General features: G+C 46.1%; 1 protein-coding gene and 1 non-coding gene across 3 annotated transcripts in view; both read right to left on the bottom strand.

The window, feature by feature from the left end:
- The window catches only part of CACHD1 (cache domain containing 1), a 205,537-nt gene extending 203,248 nt beyond the window's left edge, over positions 1-2,289 (bottom strand). Inside the window, exon 1 of one of the 2 annotated variants that reach the window (XM_081818551.1) lies at positions 1,481-2,289. In XM_081818551.1, coding sequence (XP_081674677.1) covers positions 1,481-1,726 — 246 coding nt within the window. In that variant the 5' untranslated portion in view covers positions 1,727-2,289. The remainder of the gene's footprint in view (positions 1-1,480) is intronic. The other variant, XM_081818552.1, reaches the window with a different exon arrangement.
- Positions 2,290-6,156: 3,867 nt separating this feature from the next.
- LOC115939007 (U6 spliceosomal RNA) lies at positions 6,157-6,259 on the bottom strand. The gene has a single exon (XR_004073977.1). It is a non-coding gene; the product is annotated as a U6 spliceosomal RNA (small nuclear RNA).
- Between the last annotated feature and the right edge of the window lie 8,062 nt (positions 6,260-14,321).

The following is a 14,321-nucleotide window of genomic DNA, read 5'->3' as shown; positions in this document are numbered from 1 at the left end:
ATACCCGACTCTATTGCACTTCATAGCTGGGTGTCTGCAAATACAGAATTACCTTTCAAGCAAACCATCCACTCCTCTATCTCACCTAAAAACAAAACAAACAACAACAAAAGCCCAATGTCTTTCACTACAATGGAAAAGGTCTGCGGGAGTGATTTTGGGAAAACTATATCATCCTAAGACTCAGGGTTGAGGGGGCAGGCCTGGTAGGGAGAAAGATTTTGGGGGTGGGAGAAGACGTCGGAAACCTGAATCCCAAAGTGACTCAAAACACCTCCCCCGGTGGGAGGTGGAAGGGTGGTCACGGTAGAATCGAAATCAGAAACCTATTCCGAGAGCACATTCCTGGAAACTTCGCTCTTTCGAAGACCACATTTATCACCATTATTGTTGTTAGAATGCATAAGGGAATAAGGTTATTTTACGGAAGAATGTTACAGCAAAGGTTTCAGACTCTTAAGGTCACCTCCACCTCTCCTAATCGACTGGGCCTTTCTGGCCAAGAAGATAAAATAATGGCAGGGTAGAATCTCCAGGTGGTTGCTGTTTAGCAATTTTTACTACTGTTATTAGTAACACCTTCAGGATTCCTTCTCAGCCACGGGCAATCTTTCTGTAAGCCTCTTCCTCCATTGGGGAGGGCCAACATGGTAAACAATATAGAAGAATTGGAAACCTTATTCACTGTTTCCCCTTCTTCCTCCCCCAAAAAGGCACACACAAAACAAAAATCATACAGCGGAGAGTGCGCAAACGACAACAGCAATAGCAGAAAGCAATAAAAAAAAAAAGTCCCCCACACCGAACCAGAGTCGGGAATCTACCAGGCCAGCCCCTCCCCCAATGCACCCAGGCGGGGAAAGGGAGCGCAGAGTCCGCTCCCGAGGCCGCTCTCCGCCGGGACCCAGGTGGCCCGGGAGCAGCTGCGCACGCTGCGGTGCCTTCCTTCCCGGCGCCCATCCGTGCGCCTTGGTCTGGGGAACACAGGGAGGTGGTCAAGGGGTGGGGTAGGGGAGGGAAATCGTCGAAGCCAGGCGGGGCTGTCTGCCCCGGGATGGGTACACAAAGAACGAGGGGAGTTTGCAGGGGTAGGGGGGTGAAAACAAGACTGCGGGGGGAAATACGTGCAAAATTAGGGAAGGGGATTCGAAGGAACCTCTGAGTCGTCGCTGAGATAAAGGAGCTGTTGAAGGGTGGGGAGAGCGGGTAGAGTGGGTTCCGTGCAAAGGGCAGGAGCCTCTGCAGAGGAGAAAGGGAGAGGTACCTGTGTACATGAAAGAGGAGTTGGTGTGTAGTCGGGGGGGGGGGGGTAGGAAGTCTGCAGAGGGCAGAGGTGTCTGGCGGAAAAGGGGCTCCGTACATACCAGAGAGGTCTGTGCGTGGTCAGTGGGACCTGTACTGGAGAATGGGACCGGGCTCTGCGCATAGGAGAAAGACAAGATGCCTGGAAAGTTCTGGGGGCGCAAAAGGGGCCACTTACCTGCATGGTGACGACCCCCAGTTCCTCGGCCGCCAGCCTCCGCATCTGGCTCGCCAGCACTTGCGCCTCGTCCAGGATGGAGAAGTCGGCGTCGGCCACGGCGCCCAGCAGCCAGCACGCGCCCAGGCAGAGCAGCCAGAGGGGCGGCCGCGGCGCCCGGGCCCCGGCCGGGCCGGATGAGCCCCGGCAGCCGCTGGCCAGGGCGGCCGCCCCCGCCGTCTCCTCCTCCTCCGGCTCGCGGGCCATGCTGCCTCCCCCCACTCCCCGCCGACGGGCTCAAGGCGCCGGGAAGCCGGGAGGGAGCAACGCGAGGTGCGCCCCGCAAAACTTTCTTGCCCTTCTGCAGACGCCTCTGCGCGCCGCGGCGGCTCCCAAACTTAGGGGGCGCCCGGCTACAGCGCGGGAGCGCGGGCGGCCACCATCGCCTAGCTCCGGCGGCGGGCGGGAGAGGAAGCGGCCGCCCGAGCGCTCCCAGGGACCCCGGCGCCGGCGCGGCCCCCGCGGCGCGGCGCGGCGGGCGTCTCAGAGGGTGGCGGCGCGGGCCGCGGGGCTGACAGACGGAGCGGCGAGCAGCCGAGCTTTCGCTTCCCGGGAGTCCCGGCGCGGCGAGGCGGAGGCGGCGAGGGCGGGCGGCGGCACCGGCGGAGGAGGAGCGGCGCCCGAGCGGCGAGGCTGGGCAGCCACCCCAGCAAGGAGGGAGAGGGGGAGGCTTAAAACACACACACACAACAAAAAAACTGAGAGAAAGAAAGCAAGCAAGCGGAGGGGGGAAAGGGAGGCGTCTGGTGCCACCACGCTGCACTCCGGCTCCGTGCACTTCCCGGCGCGGCCGCTGCCGCGGCTGCGGTGATTTATGGAAGGAGGGAGAGAGGCGGGGAAATTCCCCCAGTCGCCCCTCCTCTCTTTCCCTCGCTCCCGCCTCAGAACCGGCCCCCCAGAAGCCGGGGGCCGGACAGCCGGCTCTCTTCTCGGGTACCAGCCCTGCCGGCGGTGGGGTCACTCGGACCTTCTCGTGGCCGGGGACAGCGACCCACCCCAGCTCTCACCGCCATCGCCAATGCGACGGACTCCGGGATCCCACCCGTTCCACGTTCCATCCAATGTCCCTTTAAGTCCTGGGACGCCGGCTTTCTGCCTGGCAGAGTCTGGGAAGGAGGGGACCGCCGTTGGTGCGTCCTTTGCTTCTCTTCGGTGTTATTAGTAACAATCACTCGACGGACCAACAGGTGCTTTTATTAACCAGCTACTGTGTGCCCGGCACTGTGCTCTGGGGGTTGTGTACATTAGCCTTGAATCCCACCACATCCCTGTGAGGTACGTATCTTTATCCTAAATTCTTAGGTAACAGACTGAGGCTAAGAGAGGTGGAATAAATTGCCGAAGGTCACCCAGGGGACAAGAGGCAGATCCAGAATTTAAGCACGTCTGATTCCAAGGATCTTGCTCTTAAATACGACATAGTTCTTTCTGTCTCTCCATCTGATCCCATCAAAAGCAAAACAAAACCCACAAAACTACGGAACGGGAGTTGGCCCCACACATCTGCGAAGCACGGGGAGGCGAGGTTAACCTTCCTATTTACTCCTGGCTCAGGCTCTCTGAGAAATCACCTGTTGGAAGCACCTGGAACAAGTGGATGGTTGGGGTGGGGGAGGGGTATGCTGAGGCCGCCCTCCGTCCTTCCAAGAGTCGTGAGGTTGCTGCTCCTACATTCCTAGAGAACAGAGCCATGCCCCACACGGTGAAGGGGCTTGCCTAGGGATACCTAGCGGGGCTGGTAGTAGTACTACGACCTGGACTTAGTGCTCTTTTGCACTTTATAGTAAAACCTTCTGTTGTACTTCTTTGACTACATTGTATTAAAAACCCACCTATTGTAAGCTTTCCCTGGCCCAATCCCACCTTGTGATTATTTCTCTATTCTGAATTTCCCAATCAGTGTGGTCTCCTATACTATATGTTTTCATTTTGTGACACTCTTCACCCTATCTGCCCTTGAGACAGGGACATCAGACTCTTGCTGCACCATCATTTAGTATCTGCGATATTTGTTTTACATAACTCGCACATGCTAGAACTAGAGTAAGCTTGTTGAGGGCAGAGACCAATCCACCTCTCCATCATCCACACTTAGCTTAGTACCAAGCATAAAGTAGGTGCTGTAAAAATGAAGCTTTAATTAATGATAGGATAAAAAAAATCTACCTGTTGTCTTCTATCCTCAGAGTTGAACTGACATTTGGCAGAGAAATGATCCTATAACTTGTTTTTAATTATTGCACATGACAATCAGTGAAACAAAACATTTTAGTCCACGTGGTAAATGGAAGAGAAAAAACCCCCAAAATAATGGCAGTTAGCATTATTAATATTTTGTACTGGATTCTTCAAGGATACTGTCACCAGAATTGTGACACATCTCTAAGCCATCCTTCTGAAACTCCTTCAAAATGGCTTCTCTTTCCTTGCCTATCTTCTGTATATTGGTATTTCTTGGGGTCCTATTTCTTGAAATTCTAATCCTATGTCCCCTTTTTTCACTCCAAGGTTCTTTTTGAGAACTCTCCTGTATACTCATGTCTTCAATTATCACCAAGACATCAGAGTTTTACAAACTTCTAAACAAAGCTTAATCTCCCCTTTGAGCTGGATTTCCATTTTTCCAACTATTAGCTAGCTTCTCTAATAACTATACCTAAAACTCATTACCGCTTTCCCTCATTCTCCACCTAAATCTGCATCTGACTGCATACCTGGGTGGATGTCACCAGCTCTCTAAGCTAGGCTTCTTACTCCCTGCCTCCACTCTGGCTCCCTGCCTATGTCTCCTGCCCATCTTGGCACTCCATTTGTATCCCATTGGCTGACGTCACTTCCGTCAGTTCCTCGTCACAACTGACCTGCATTAGGACCACAGCCTCCTCCCCAGTCTCCATGCAGTCCTTCTTATCCCCATCATTCTGTTCTTCACACCAAAACCAAAGTCATCTTTCTAAAAGTCAAATCTAAACTTGTCACTGAGTAACCTAATCATTTCTGATGTCCCATCACAGAGAAATTAAGTTAACACAATAAACAAGCTCTCTGGGGTGCCTGGGTGGCTCAGTCGTTAAGTGTCTGCCTTAGGCTCAGGTCATGATCCCAGGGTCCTGGGATCGAGCCCCACATCGGGCTCCCTGCTCCGCGGGAAGCCTGCTTCTCCCTCTCCCACTCCCCCTGCTTGTGTTCCCTCTCTCGCTGTGTGTCTCTCTGTCAAATAAATAAATAAAATCTTTAAAAAAAATAAAAAAATAAACAAGCTCTCTGTGCTCTGCTCTTTCTAGGCTTATTGAAGCCACTCTGCAGCATTTAATAAGCAGCATTGTGATTATCCATTTGAAAGTCTTGTTTTCTCCATCCTAATGTTTCTCAGGTCCACCACCACCTATAGCCTTGAAGCACTCTTAAACAGCAGATCTAGTGCTCCATCCCAAGTTTACTGAAGTGGAATTGGCAGAGGAGGGCTGAGTCCTGCAGTATGCATTTTACAGGCCTCCCCCCTCCTCCCACCAAAGGAATCTTTTGAACTGCTTGCTGCAAACAAAGCTCCCCAGGATGGTAACTCATTCATTTAGCCCAGTATCTACAACCAAGAGATTCTCACTACCCAGGAAGAGCCATGCAATATCTCCTATGTTGCTAATGGAGAAAAGTCTCAGAGAAAGTCATTTGTCCAAGATAGTACAACTTTAGATGGGGGTACCAGTATGCAAACCTGGGTCTTTAAACACCAAAGAGCAAGCTCTGAGCTATTAGTCTGGTGTCAGAATGTTCACACGTGTACCTTGGTACGTGACAGACCAGGAAAAGCTTTTTGGTTGATGAACTACGGCTCCTTAACATCCCCAGCCCATATAAGTGAAATTGCCCCACCATTGACCCCTGCTCAACATTAGTTGATTGTCTGCCAGGGGGGCAACTGATTGGACCAGGGTGGGCATGTGACATGAAGGCAGCCAATCTATCACATACCAAGGTATGACAAAAAGATTAGCTGGGTCAAACAAATTTTTATTCTCAAAAATTTTAGGAAATACTAAGAGGAATAGTAGGTAGAAGTAGTAGTTGAAACGAAAAGGACATAAGGAGTCATAGGAGCCTTGAGTCCCATAATACATATTGCAGGAAATATACAGCCGTATATACATAGCACCTACTACATAGAATCACCTAATAAACAGTGGGTATGATTCTGCACACTGAAGCTAGGAAGGAGCAAACATCACAAATGAATGAAGAAAGACAACTGGAGAGAAAAGATAGTGGAATACCTAGAACACATGCCTTATAAGAGACATCACCAAGACCTAGAACTAACTTTCTGGCTCCAATTCCAGTCCACATGTTCTATTAATAAGAGACTCCTTTTTCCTCCCCTTTGTTTTCATGTAACTCTAAAGATCAAGTTCAATCATTATTCTATATAGTTATTTGAACTTAAAAAATGATGAAAAGACTGGCAGGTGGGCCACAGGTGTCCCTAGGAGACTGTAGACTACCATGAAACTTGCCTGATGGCTTTACCTTCTCATTAGAGTGTTCCTGTGCTCCTTGCTTGTGACCAAGTTGGACACCTGTTCACTACTTGTTTCCACCCCAGAAGTTCCAGCAGTTAACATGTGACCTTGTAATTGTCCATTTGCAAGTCTGTTTTCTCCATCTTAATGTTTCCCCTTGCATAGGGGCCATGCTAATCTTCTCTATACCATTCCAATTGTAGTCTATGTGCTGCCAAAGCAAGCTCTTAATGTTTCTCAAAGTGTGGTCTACAACCACCTACAGCAGAATCACCTATCAGGGACTGTGTCAGCTTCCTTCACTGCCACAGAGTCTAGCATGATTCCAGACACAGTAGAAACCCAAATGATGTAGGAACAAAGAATTGGGGAAAGATTTTTTCCCCAAAGATTTATTTATTTATTTGAGACAGAGAGAGTGCACGCACACGCAAGGGGAAGGGGCAAGGGGAGAGGGAGGGAGAGAATCTCAAGCAGACTCCCCACTGAGCCCAGAGCCAGACTCAGGCTCCATCCCACCACCCTGAGACCATGACCCCAGGCGAAACCAAGAGAGGGCTGGAGCCACCCAGGCACCCCTAGGGGAAATTTTTTTTTTTTTTAAAGATTTTATTTGACAGAGAGAGACAGCGAGAGAGGGAACACAAGCAGGGGGAGTGGGAGAGGGAGAAGCAGGCTTCCCGCAGAGTAGGGAGCCCGATGCGGGACTCGATCCCAGGACCCTGGGATCATGACCCGAGCCGAAGGCAGACGCTCAACGACTGAGCCACCCAGGTGCCCCTAGGGGAAAGATTTTTAAGAAAATCCATGAATCATTCACTCTGTGCAAAGAGGGGCACAAACCATTTTGTTCCTTGATGGCTAAAAATGAGCAGACCAAGATTCCTCATCAAACTGGTTGCTCTTCCATATCTGGGGAGGTACCAAGCCACTTCAGTGATGGACTAGTTCATGGTACTCATTGGCTAAGATTCCCACCACAGAAAAACTCCATGTCAAACTGCTTTGAGGGACTCTTGTTCAGATTTCCGAAACTGTGGTATGGAGTTTCTAAGCCACTACAATTCCCCTTTGCATGCTCTAAAGTGGAAACAAAGCCCAACTTCGCAATGAATTCTCAACCTAATGCTGCTGGCTGGCCTCCCACTCAAAACAATAATTGGCTGCAAACTACACTGAACCTGTGAACTCAGGGAGCTCAGGAGAATAGGATAGGTAACCCAAGGGCAGATTCTAGCACTTGCTCATTAACTTCCACAGGACTTCAGATCTCAGCAAGTATACTTTATTGCTAAATGAATGGAAACGGCTAATGGTCTAGACAGAATCCTAGAATGCAGAGCATCTCTGGCTTTCGTATTCTTCCAAGTGATTTTAAAAATTGTCAGATTTCCCATTCCCCTTCAAATGGGGAGCTAGCAAAGACAGAATAACAGTGATAGAAGTTTCGGAACCCTACCATGGGTTGGGCACTATGTATGGCACGATGCATTTCTTGAGCGCTTAGTATGTTTCTTACGTTTTTTTCAACTTCAGTATCAGAACAGAGAAGACAAGATTATTATTATGATTTCATACACAGGGAAGCTGAAACTCAGAAAGGTTAAGTAAGTGGCCCAAGGTTATAGGCTAGTAAGCAGCAGAGCTGAAATGAAAACCCATCTTGATTCCAAATTCAATTCTTTTGCCTATCATGTACCTTTCTCTAAGTGAGAAAAAAAAAAAAGAAGAAAGAAAGAAAGAATACCTGGCACCAATAGATCCCTGCCAAAGAAACATTCTAATTTCTGAGGGACAACTATTTTTTCCTGTTAATTTCAACAAAGATTTATTGAGATTTGCTGTGTACGAGTAGTTTTACTAGGGATACAAAGATGAGTAAGATGGGTTGTCCTTAAGAACTTCATAGTTGGGCGCCTGGGTGGCTCAGTCGTTAAGCGTCTGCCTTCAGCTCAGGTCGTGATCCCAGGGTCCTGGGATCGAGCCCCACATCGGGCTCCCTGCACCATGGGGAAGCCTGCTTCTCCCTCTCCTACTCCCCTGCTTGTGTTCCCTCTCTCACTATGTCTCTCTCTGTCAAATAATAAATAAAATCTTTAAAAAAAAAAAAAAAGAACTTCATAGTTATTGGGGAAGTTAGAGAACCTTAAATCAGAAAATATCATATCCGACAAGTGACTCCTGGCCTTTCCACTTGCTGTTCCCTGCATCCTAAATGCTCTTTTTCCAGGTATCTGCATATCACTGTCAAGAACTGTGAAGAGTCTGAGACTTTACCCCATTTGCAAGCCAACAAATCAGCCTACTCCAATCTCAAGGATGCTGGCAGAAGACACAAGGCTCCAGGGTTAAAGACAAAGGGCTTTATTACTCAGCAAGAGCAGTAGCCAGAGGGGGAGCATAAGCCCCAATTCCCCCGGCAACATGGAAAGGGCCAAGTGACATCTGCACACTTGGGGTTGCACTGAAGAAGAGGAACCCCAAGCTTAGGTAACCCAAATCTTATTTATAATGAAATGCAAACAGAACTGCTCTTTGTCCCAGAGGGAGATATCTTTAATGTACTGGACAGAAGGAAAATTTTCCTTTTGCTTCAAAGAGAGACACTATTGCTACCTGATAAAGCTGTTCACTAAACAAACATCATTGAAAATATAATGCAGAATAATAGGGCACTTCGTACCTTGCTCACAATGCAAAGATGCAAGAAATCCATGGAGACTTGTCTCCCCGCATCACCTGGTTCTAGTCTGGATTCAAATATGAGGGGAGACCTTCCCTCACCATTCCCTTGAAGACTGTAACCCCTATATCCCTCCCTCCAGGAACTCCCTGTAACTTAGGTCTCTATTGTATTTACACCATCTAACATCATGTATGTTTGCTTACTTGCTTTGTTTATTGCCAGCTCCATGAAGGTGATGATTTTTTTTAAAGAATTTATTTGAGAGAGAGAGCAGAGAGAGAGAGCACAGGAGCAGGGGGGAGGGGCAAAGGAGAAGCAGACTCCCCACTGAGCAGGGAGCCCAATGCGGGGCTCGATCCCAGGACCCCGAAATCATGACCTGAGATGAAGGCAGCTGCTTAACCGACTGAGCCACCCAGGCACGCTGATGATGACTTTTTTTTGGTCAACATATTCTTCGTGTCTGAAATAATACCAGCACACAGTAAGTACTCAAGAAATAGTTATTGAATTAATGAATATAATATGGAATATCTAGAGAAAGAGGTTATATATCAGGTACAATGGAAGGGGCACAAAACCTAGGAGGGAAGTCAGAGAAGGCTCCCTGGAGGAGATGTTGCCTGAGGAGTATCACCAAGGATAGTTACCGGGCTGAAAGAAAACATCTCTGGAAGAGAGAAAAGCATTTAAAAATGTACCAAGACCGAAACAAAATATAAGGAAAGGAACTAGAAGTTGGGGATTTCTATAGCAGTAGGTGGGAAGGGGCAGTGGACAAGGCTGTTGGTGAAGACAGAAGCCTTGGTCCTTGGCCAAGGATTTGGATATTCTGTGAGGGATGGGGAGCTACAAAAGGGTTTTAGGTAGAGAAGTCACATTTTAGAAAAGTTACACTGTAGTTGTGTGGAGGATGGCTTTAAGGCAGGGACACTTTACTCACATTGATTGACTGAACTCAATAGTAACTCAAAAGTATCTAAATATTTTTAATTAGGATGTTGAAATTTCTTAAGGAAAAGTGTGATACAGGTTTTTAGTTTAAAAAACAAGACACAAAGAATATCCAGAACTTTATCAAGATCCCTCATGGCTTTTTATAAACATAAGAGTAATAATTTAAACGTATGGTACCTTAGGAAACAGAGCAAGAAGTGACTTTCAGCTAGTCATTTCTGTATACTGAAATCAGATGACTTTCTTTCCATGGGCTTGGCAAAGCTTTGATTGGACATAATAAGCAGTATAGTTCTTTTCATCTTACCAAAAGTTTAAAATTTGTCTAGAAACTATTTAAGAGTAATAGAATTATGTATAAAGCAAATCAAAATAACTGTAGGGCGAGCATCTACTAGATGCAAGGGACTGCACTACTGCTCTGAGTTTATACTCTGGCTAGGGAGGCAAGACTTGGAAATATACAAAGTGAAATAGCAATGAGAGATATAAACCACAGATCAAGGCTATAGTAGAAGAAATGAGTTACACAAACACTGTAGTTTGCCTAGTGAAGCGATGACTATATATGGAAATGATATTATTAGTTAATACTTTTTGTGTGCTTACAAAGTTCTAAGCATGATGCTCTGTGTTTTAAATGGAGTTTTCTCATCTAATCCCTAAAGCCATGAGACACAATAATAACAGCTAACATTTGGGGTGCCTGGGTGGCTCAGTCGTTAAGCGTCTGCCTTCGGCTTGGGTCGTGATCCCAGGGTCCTGGGATAGAGTCCCACGCCGGGCTCCCTGCTCAGCGGAGAGTCTGCTTCTCCCTCTCCCTCTGCCTGCTTGTGTTCCTGCTCTCGCTATCTCTCTCTCTTTCTGTCAGATAAATAGATAAAATCTTTAAAAAAAAAAATAGCTAACATTTGAGCTCTCGCCAGGTTCCAGGCACTATTGTGTTTTCAATGGATTATTTTATTTTATTCTTGCAAAGACCCTATTTAGGAGGTATAATCATCCCCATATTACAGATTAGGAAACTGAGGTTTAGCAAGATTGAATTCTCTGCCAAAGTTTCCACTGGTGTTATATGATGGTGTCATTGTTTAAATCCAGGCCATCACTCATAATTACAGTGCTCTCCTGCTTCATCATACCAGGTACATATTATTATCACTACTTTGCAATGGAGGAAACTAATGTTCAGAAAAGCGGAGCCACAAACACATGTCTAAACAAAAGCCAAAACACAGGAACTTAACGATAACACATCTTGAATGATCGGAAGCATGAATGGCAGAGATTCCATATTTTATCAATATCTTCCAGCTGACTTGCACTTGAATTACTATATGAGTAACCTAGTGGTAAATGGGGCAAACAGGATTCAGATTTTTAAAACCTTTATCATTCACTCACGCCAGGCACTTTGGTACACGCTAGAGAGCAAGCATGTGACAGGCACGCCCCATACTCTTACGAGTTAACAGCCTCCTGGCAAAGACAGATAGTGAACTAGCAACTGCAAGAACAAGTGACTGCAAGTGAGGAATTTAACAAAGGGCAGACACTTTCAGATCAGTGCTCCTTTGGTACCCATGTCCTCGCAAATTCTAGAGAATTTTAGGATTCCTACCAGAGTGGATGTGTGTACTGAGCATTGTAATTTCACCCTATAGCTCCAAGGTTCAGGAATAGGGTAAAGAAAAGAACATACCTATTTGTATTTTATCCCCCTCTCAAATGCCAAAAAGAGCCCTTGCTAGCCCTGTACTCAAAATTTGCAATGGAAGCCTCGAAAACAAGCTTGAAGACCTCTCATTTCACCTGCTACCAGTCACTCTAGTTTCCCCTGGTCCATGTAAGTCCATTCTTGACCCCAGACTCTCACCTTCAGCATCCCAGTTTGCTAAGCTATGGTGGACCCACTACTTCAGTGTGTCACATTTGGATTATTCACTCTCCGGCACTAGGGTATCTTAAAGTTGGGTATCCTTGCCCTTAGCTCACAGCACTGACTGGGCAAACCTGCCTCCTGCCTGACCTCAGGGGAGGGGATCACACATGTGCAACCACGGGTGTCAAGGTTGAAATGAAAAAGTCATCCTTGACGTCTTCTTTTAATCTAGTTAAATCATTTCCTTTCTCCAACTTTTGTTTATCAGTGATCCCACATGAGCTACAGGATGAAATGAAATGGAAATTCTTAGCACACAAGGACTTGCATGATCTGGACCTGAACGTATCTCCCTGCTTCCCCCACTCCCTGCTTCCCCTACTCCCTGCACACACCTACACCTCCAGCCAAAACAAGCCACTTGAATCTCCAACTACAATCCCTCACTGTTCTACCTTTCCCTGACTTTGCTCTTTTGATTTCATCTGCTTGGAATATCTTTCCTTACCTTTCCACCTGGCTAAGGCATTCTTATTTTTAGAGATTCAGTTGGAATCACTGCCCCCCCCAGGAAACCTTTCTGATCACTCTGCCCCCTACCCTAGGTTGAGGGAGATGCCTCTTCTTGATGTTCCCTCAGCCTGTTGCAGTGATCACTTTTGTCACCCGACATCACAATTGTTAGCTCTTGACGGTCTTTCTCAGAGGGCAGTTGCTCCCTTGTGGGGGAAAGCAACTTGCTTTTAGCCTTTTAATTTCTTACTTCTCAGCAGCCAATGGCACATAGTGGGGAGTTAACAAACATTTATTGAATTCATGAACACTTGGATCTACTACTTTCCTACTTAGCCTTCTTACTGATTTGGAGACTATGAGGCATTTGCAGAAATGTCACATTCTTATAGGGACCAGGCAGGTACTATAAATGCACTAACTGGCCCTGTGGGACATGTGTCCTGTCTACAGTGACCTCTGGTTTAGGCACATGATGTTCCTTGGAGATGAAGAAGAAACCTTGGCAGATCATCTACTTTCTCCTTCTGCCAATAGATGAAAGTTTATCTTTTTTTCATATTTCTAAATAAATAGGTTTCACAACTTTCTCTGAAAATACTGTGTCAGTAAGATTAATATTAAAAAAAATATATCAAACATCAAATTTACCTTCATCCTTCCTATTGTGTTCTCTGCCAAGTTTGTATGCCCATCACCCTGAGAGCAGAAACACTATCACTCACATGTTCTGTTTACCACTTAGCACATGGTGGGTGTTTAATTAGTGTTAAAAGAGTAATCATCATATACAGAAGGTGAAAGAAAAAGTTATGTATTTTTAATGAAAGATTGTGACAATTATTTTTCTTTTGAAAATACATTCAACCTAAATGTGATTTCTTATTTATATAACCTTGTCTTTTCCGTGCCACATCAGCAACGGAAAAAAGAAAGTTTATGTGATAGTCAAAAAGCTATTTAGCTCACATCTTCTCTATTCTGGTCATTCACTCATTCATTCATCCATCAAATAATCTAGGCCCACTAGGTGCCAGGCACTGTGAGTATTACTCCAGTTCTACTTGAATCCTGAGAATTGCTTTAACTCGATTTCCTTCCGAGACATCCAAATGGTAGCTGTTTGCCCGACTGAGGCTCTGAGTGTGGAGAACAAGCTTGTTGTATGGCACTGGCTTTGGAAACACAGGATCTTGATGAAGGTCTTCCCTCACCAGGTCCCAAAGCCCTACTTGGAGGATTCCAAGTACTAAAACCTGCTGCCTCTTTTTGTGGGTGACAACCTGCTGCTGGTCAGTGAAGAGCCCAAGGACAAGTTCCAGAGAGTTCCAGATAGTTCTGCTGTTCTCTACCGTTCCTCATTGCTGGCTGATATCCCATTCCTGGGCCGGGTCCCATCTGCTGCTATGAACCAGAGGAGATTTGCCATGAATTTAGCAACTGCTTCAACATCAGAATTGGCTGAAAACAGTGCACTACCACACGGGGGCCCTCCCACATATTCTGCCTATGGGCTCCGGTGATGATATCTACACCCGAAAGCCCTGAGCTCTTTGTAGGTGTCATATGCTCTGCCAGACTCTTGATGCTCATCCTCATTCGGTCTTTCCAAAAATGTAATGAGAGATACACTATTATTATCCTCATTTTATAGATGAGAAAACTACATGACAAAGCAGGACTCACACAAAGACTGTCAGGGTCCAGGCACTAAACATGTCATCACTAAACTTCCAAAAGTCCCCCTCTGAGTGAGATGGGACTTTCAGCCAATAATAACAGTCAATAGTAACAGTAAGAGCAGACAATAATAATAATGAGTCTATGTGGTAGACATCTGGTTGTCCCTGACTATTGAAACTCCCTTTCTTTTGTAATAATAAAATCCTTAGTGTTAGCCAGGTGAATGGCTGCCGATAAGAAAAAGTACATTTTCCAGTGCTTCTTGCGATGCTCTACAGCCATGGGACTAGTTCTGGCCAATGAGATGAAACCGAAGTGGAGCAGGAACTTTATAAAAATGATTTGAACTTTGTTGATGGTATCCTACATAAGAAATACACTTTATATTATATTATGTTGTGTTTTGTTTTGCTGTGTTATATATATCACCTAGACACTCATATGTATTTCTGAAACAAAAGTTTTAAGTAAGAAATACTTAACCTCTACTGTGTAGTAAACATTCTGATATCATCTATTCTGTTTTTAAAGTTATCCATTACGTTGATTTTGATGACCCATTAG

The sequence above is a fragment of the Leptonychotes weddellii genome, chromosome 4 (genome assembly GCF_054177405.1).
Source record: "Leptonychotes weddellii isolate Sample4059 chromosome 4, ASM5417740v2, whole genome shotgun sequence".
Lineage (NCBI taxonomy): Eukaryota > Metazoa > Chordata > Mammalia > Carnivora > Phocidae > Leptonychotes > Leptonychotes weddellii.
The sequence above is the reverse complement of the archived record's forward strand: the minus strand, read 5'-3'. Positions and strand labels throughout refer to the sequence as shown.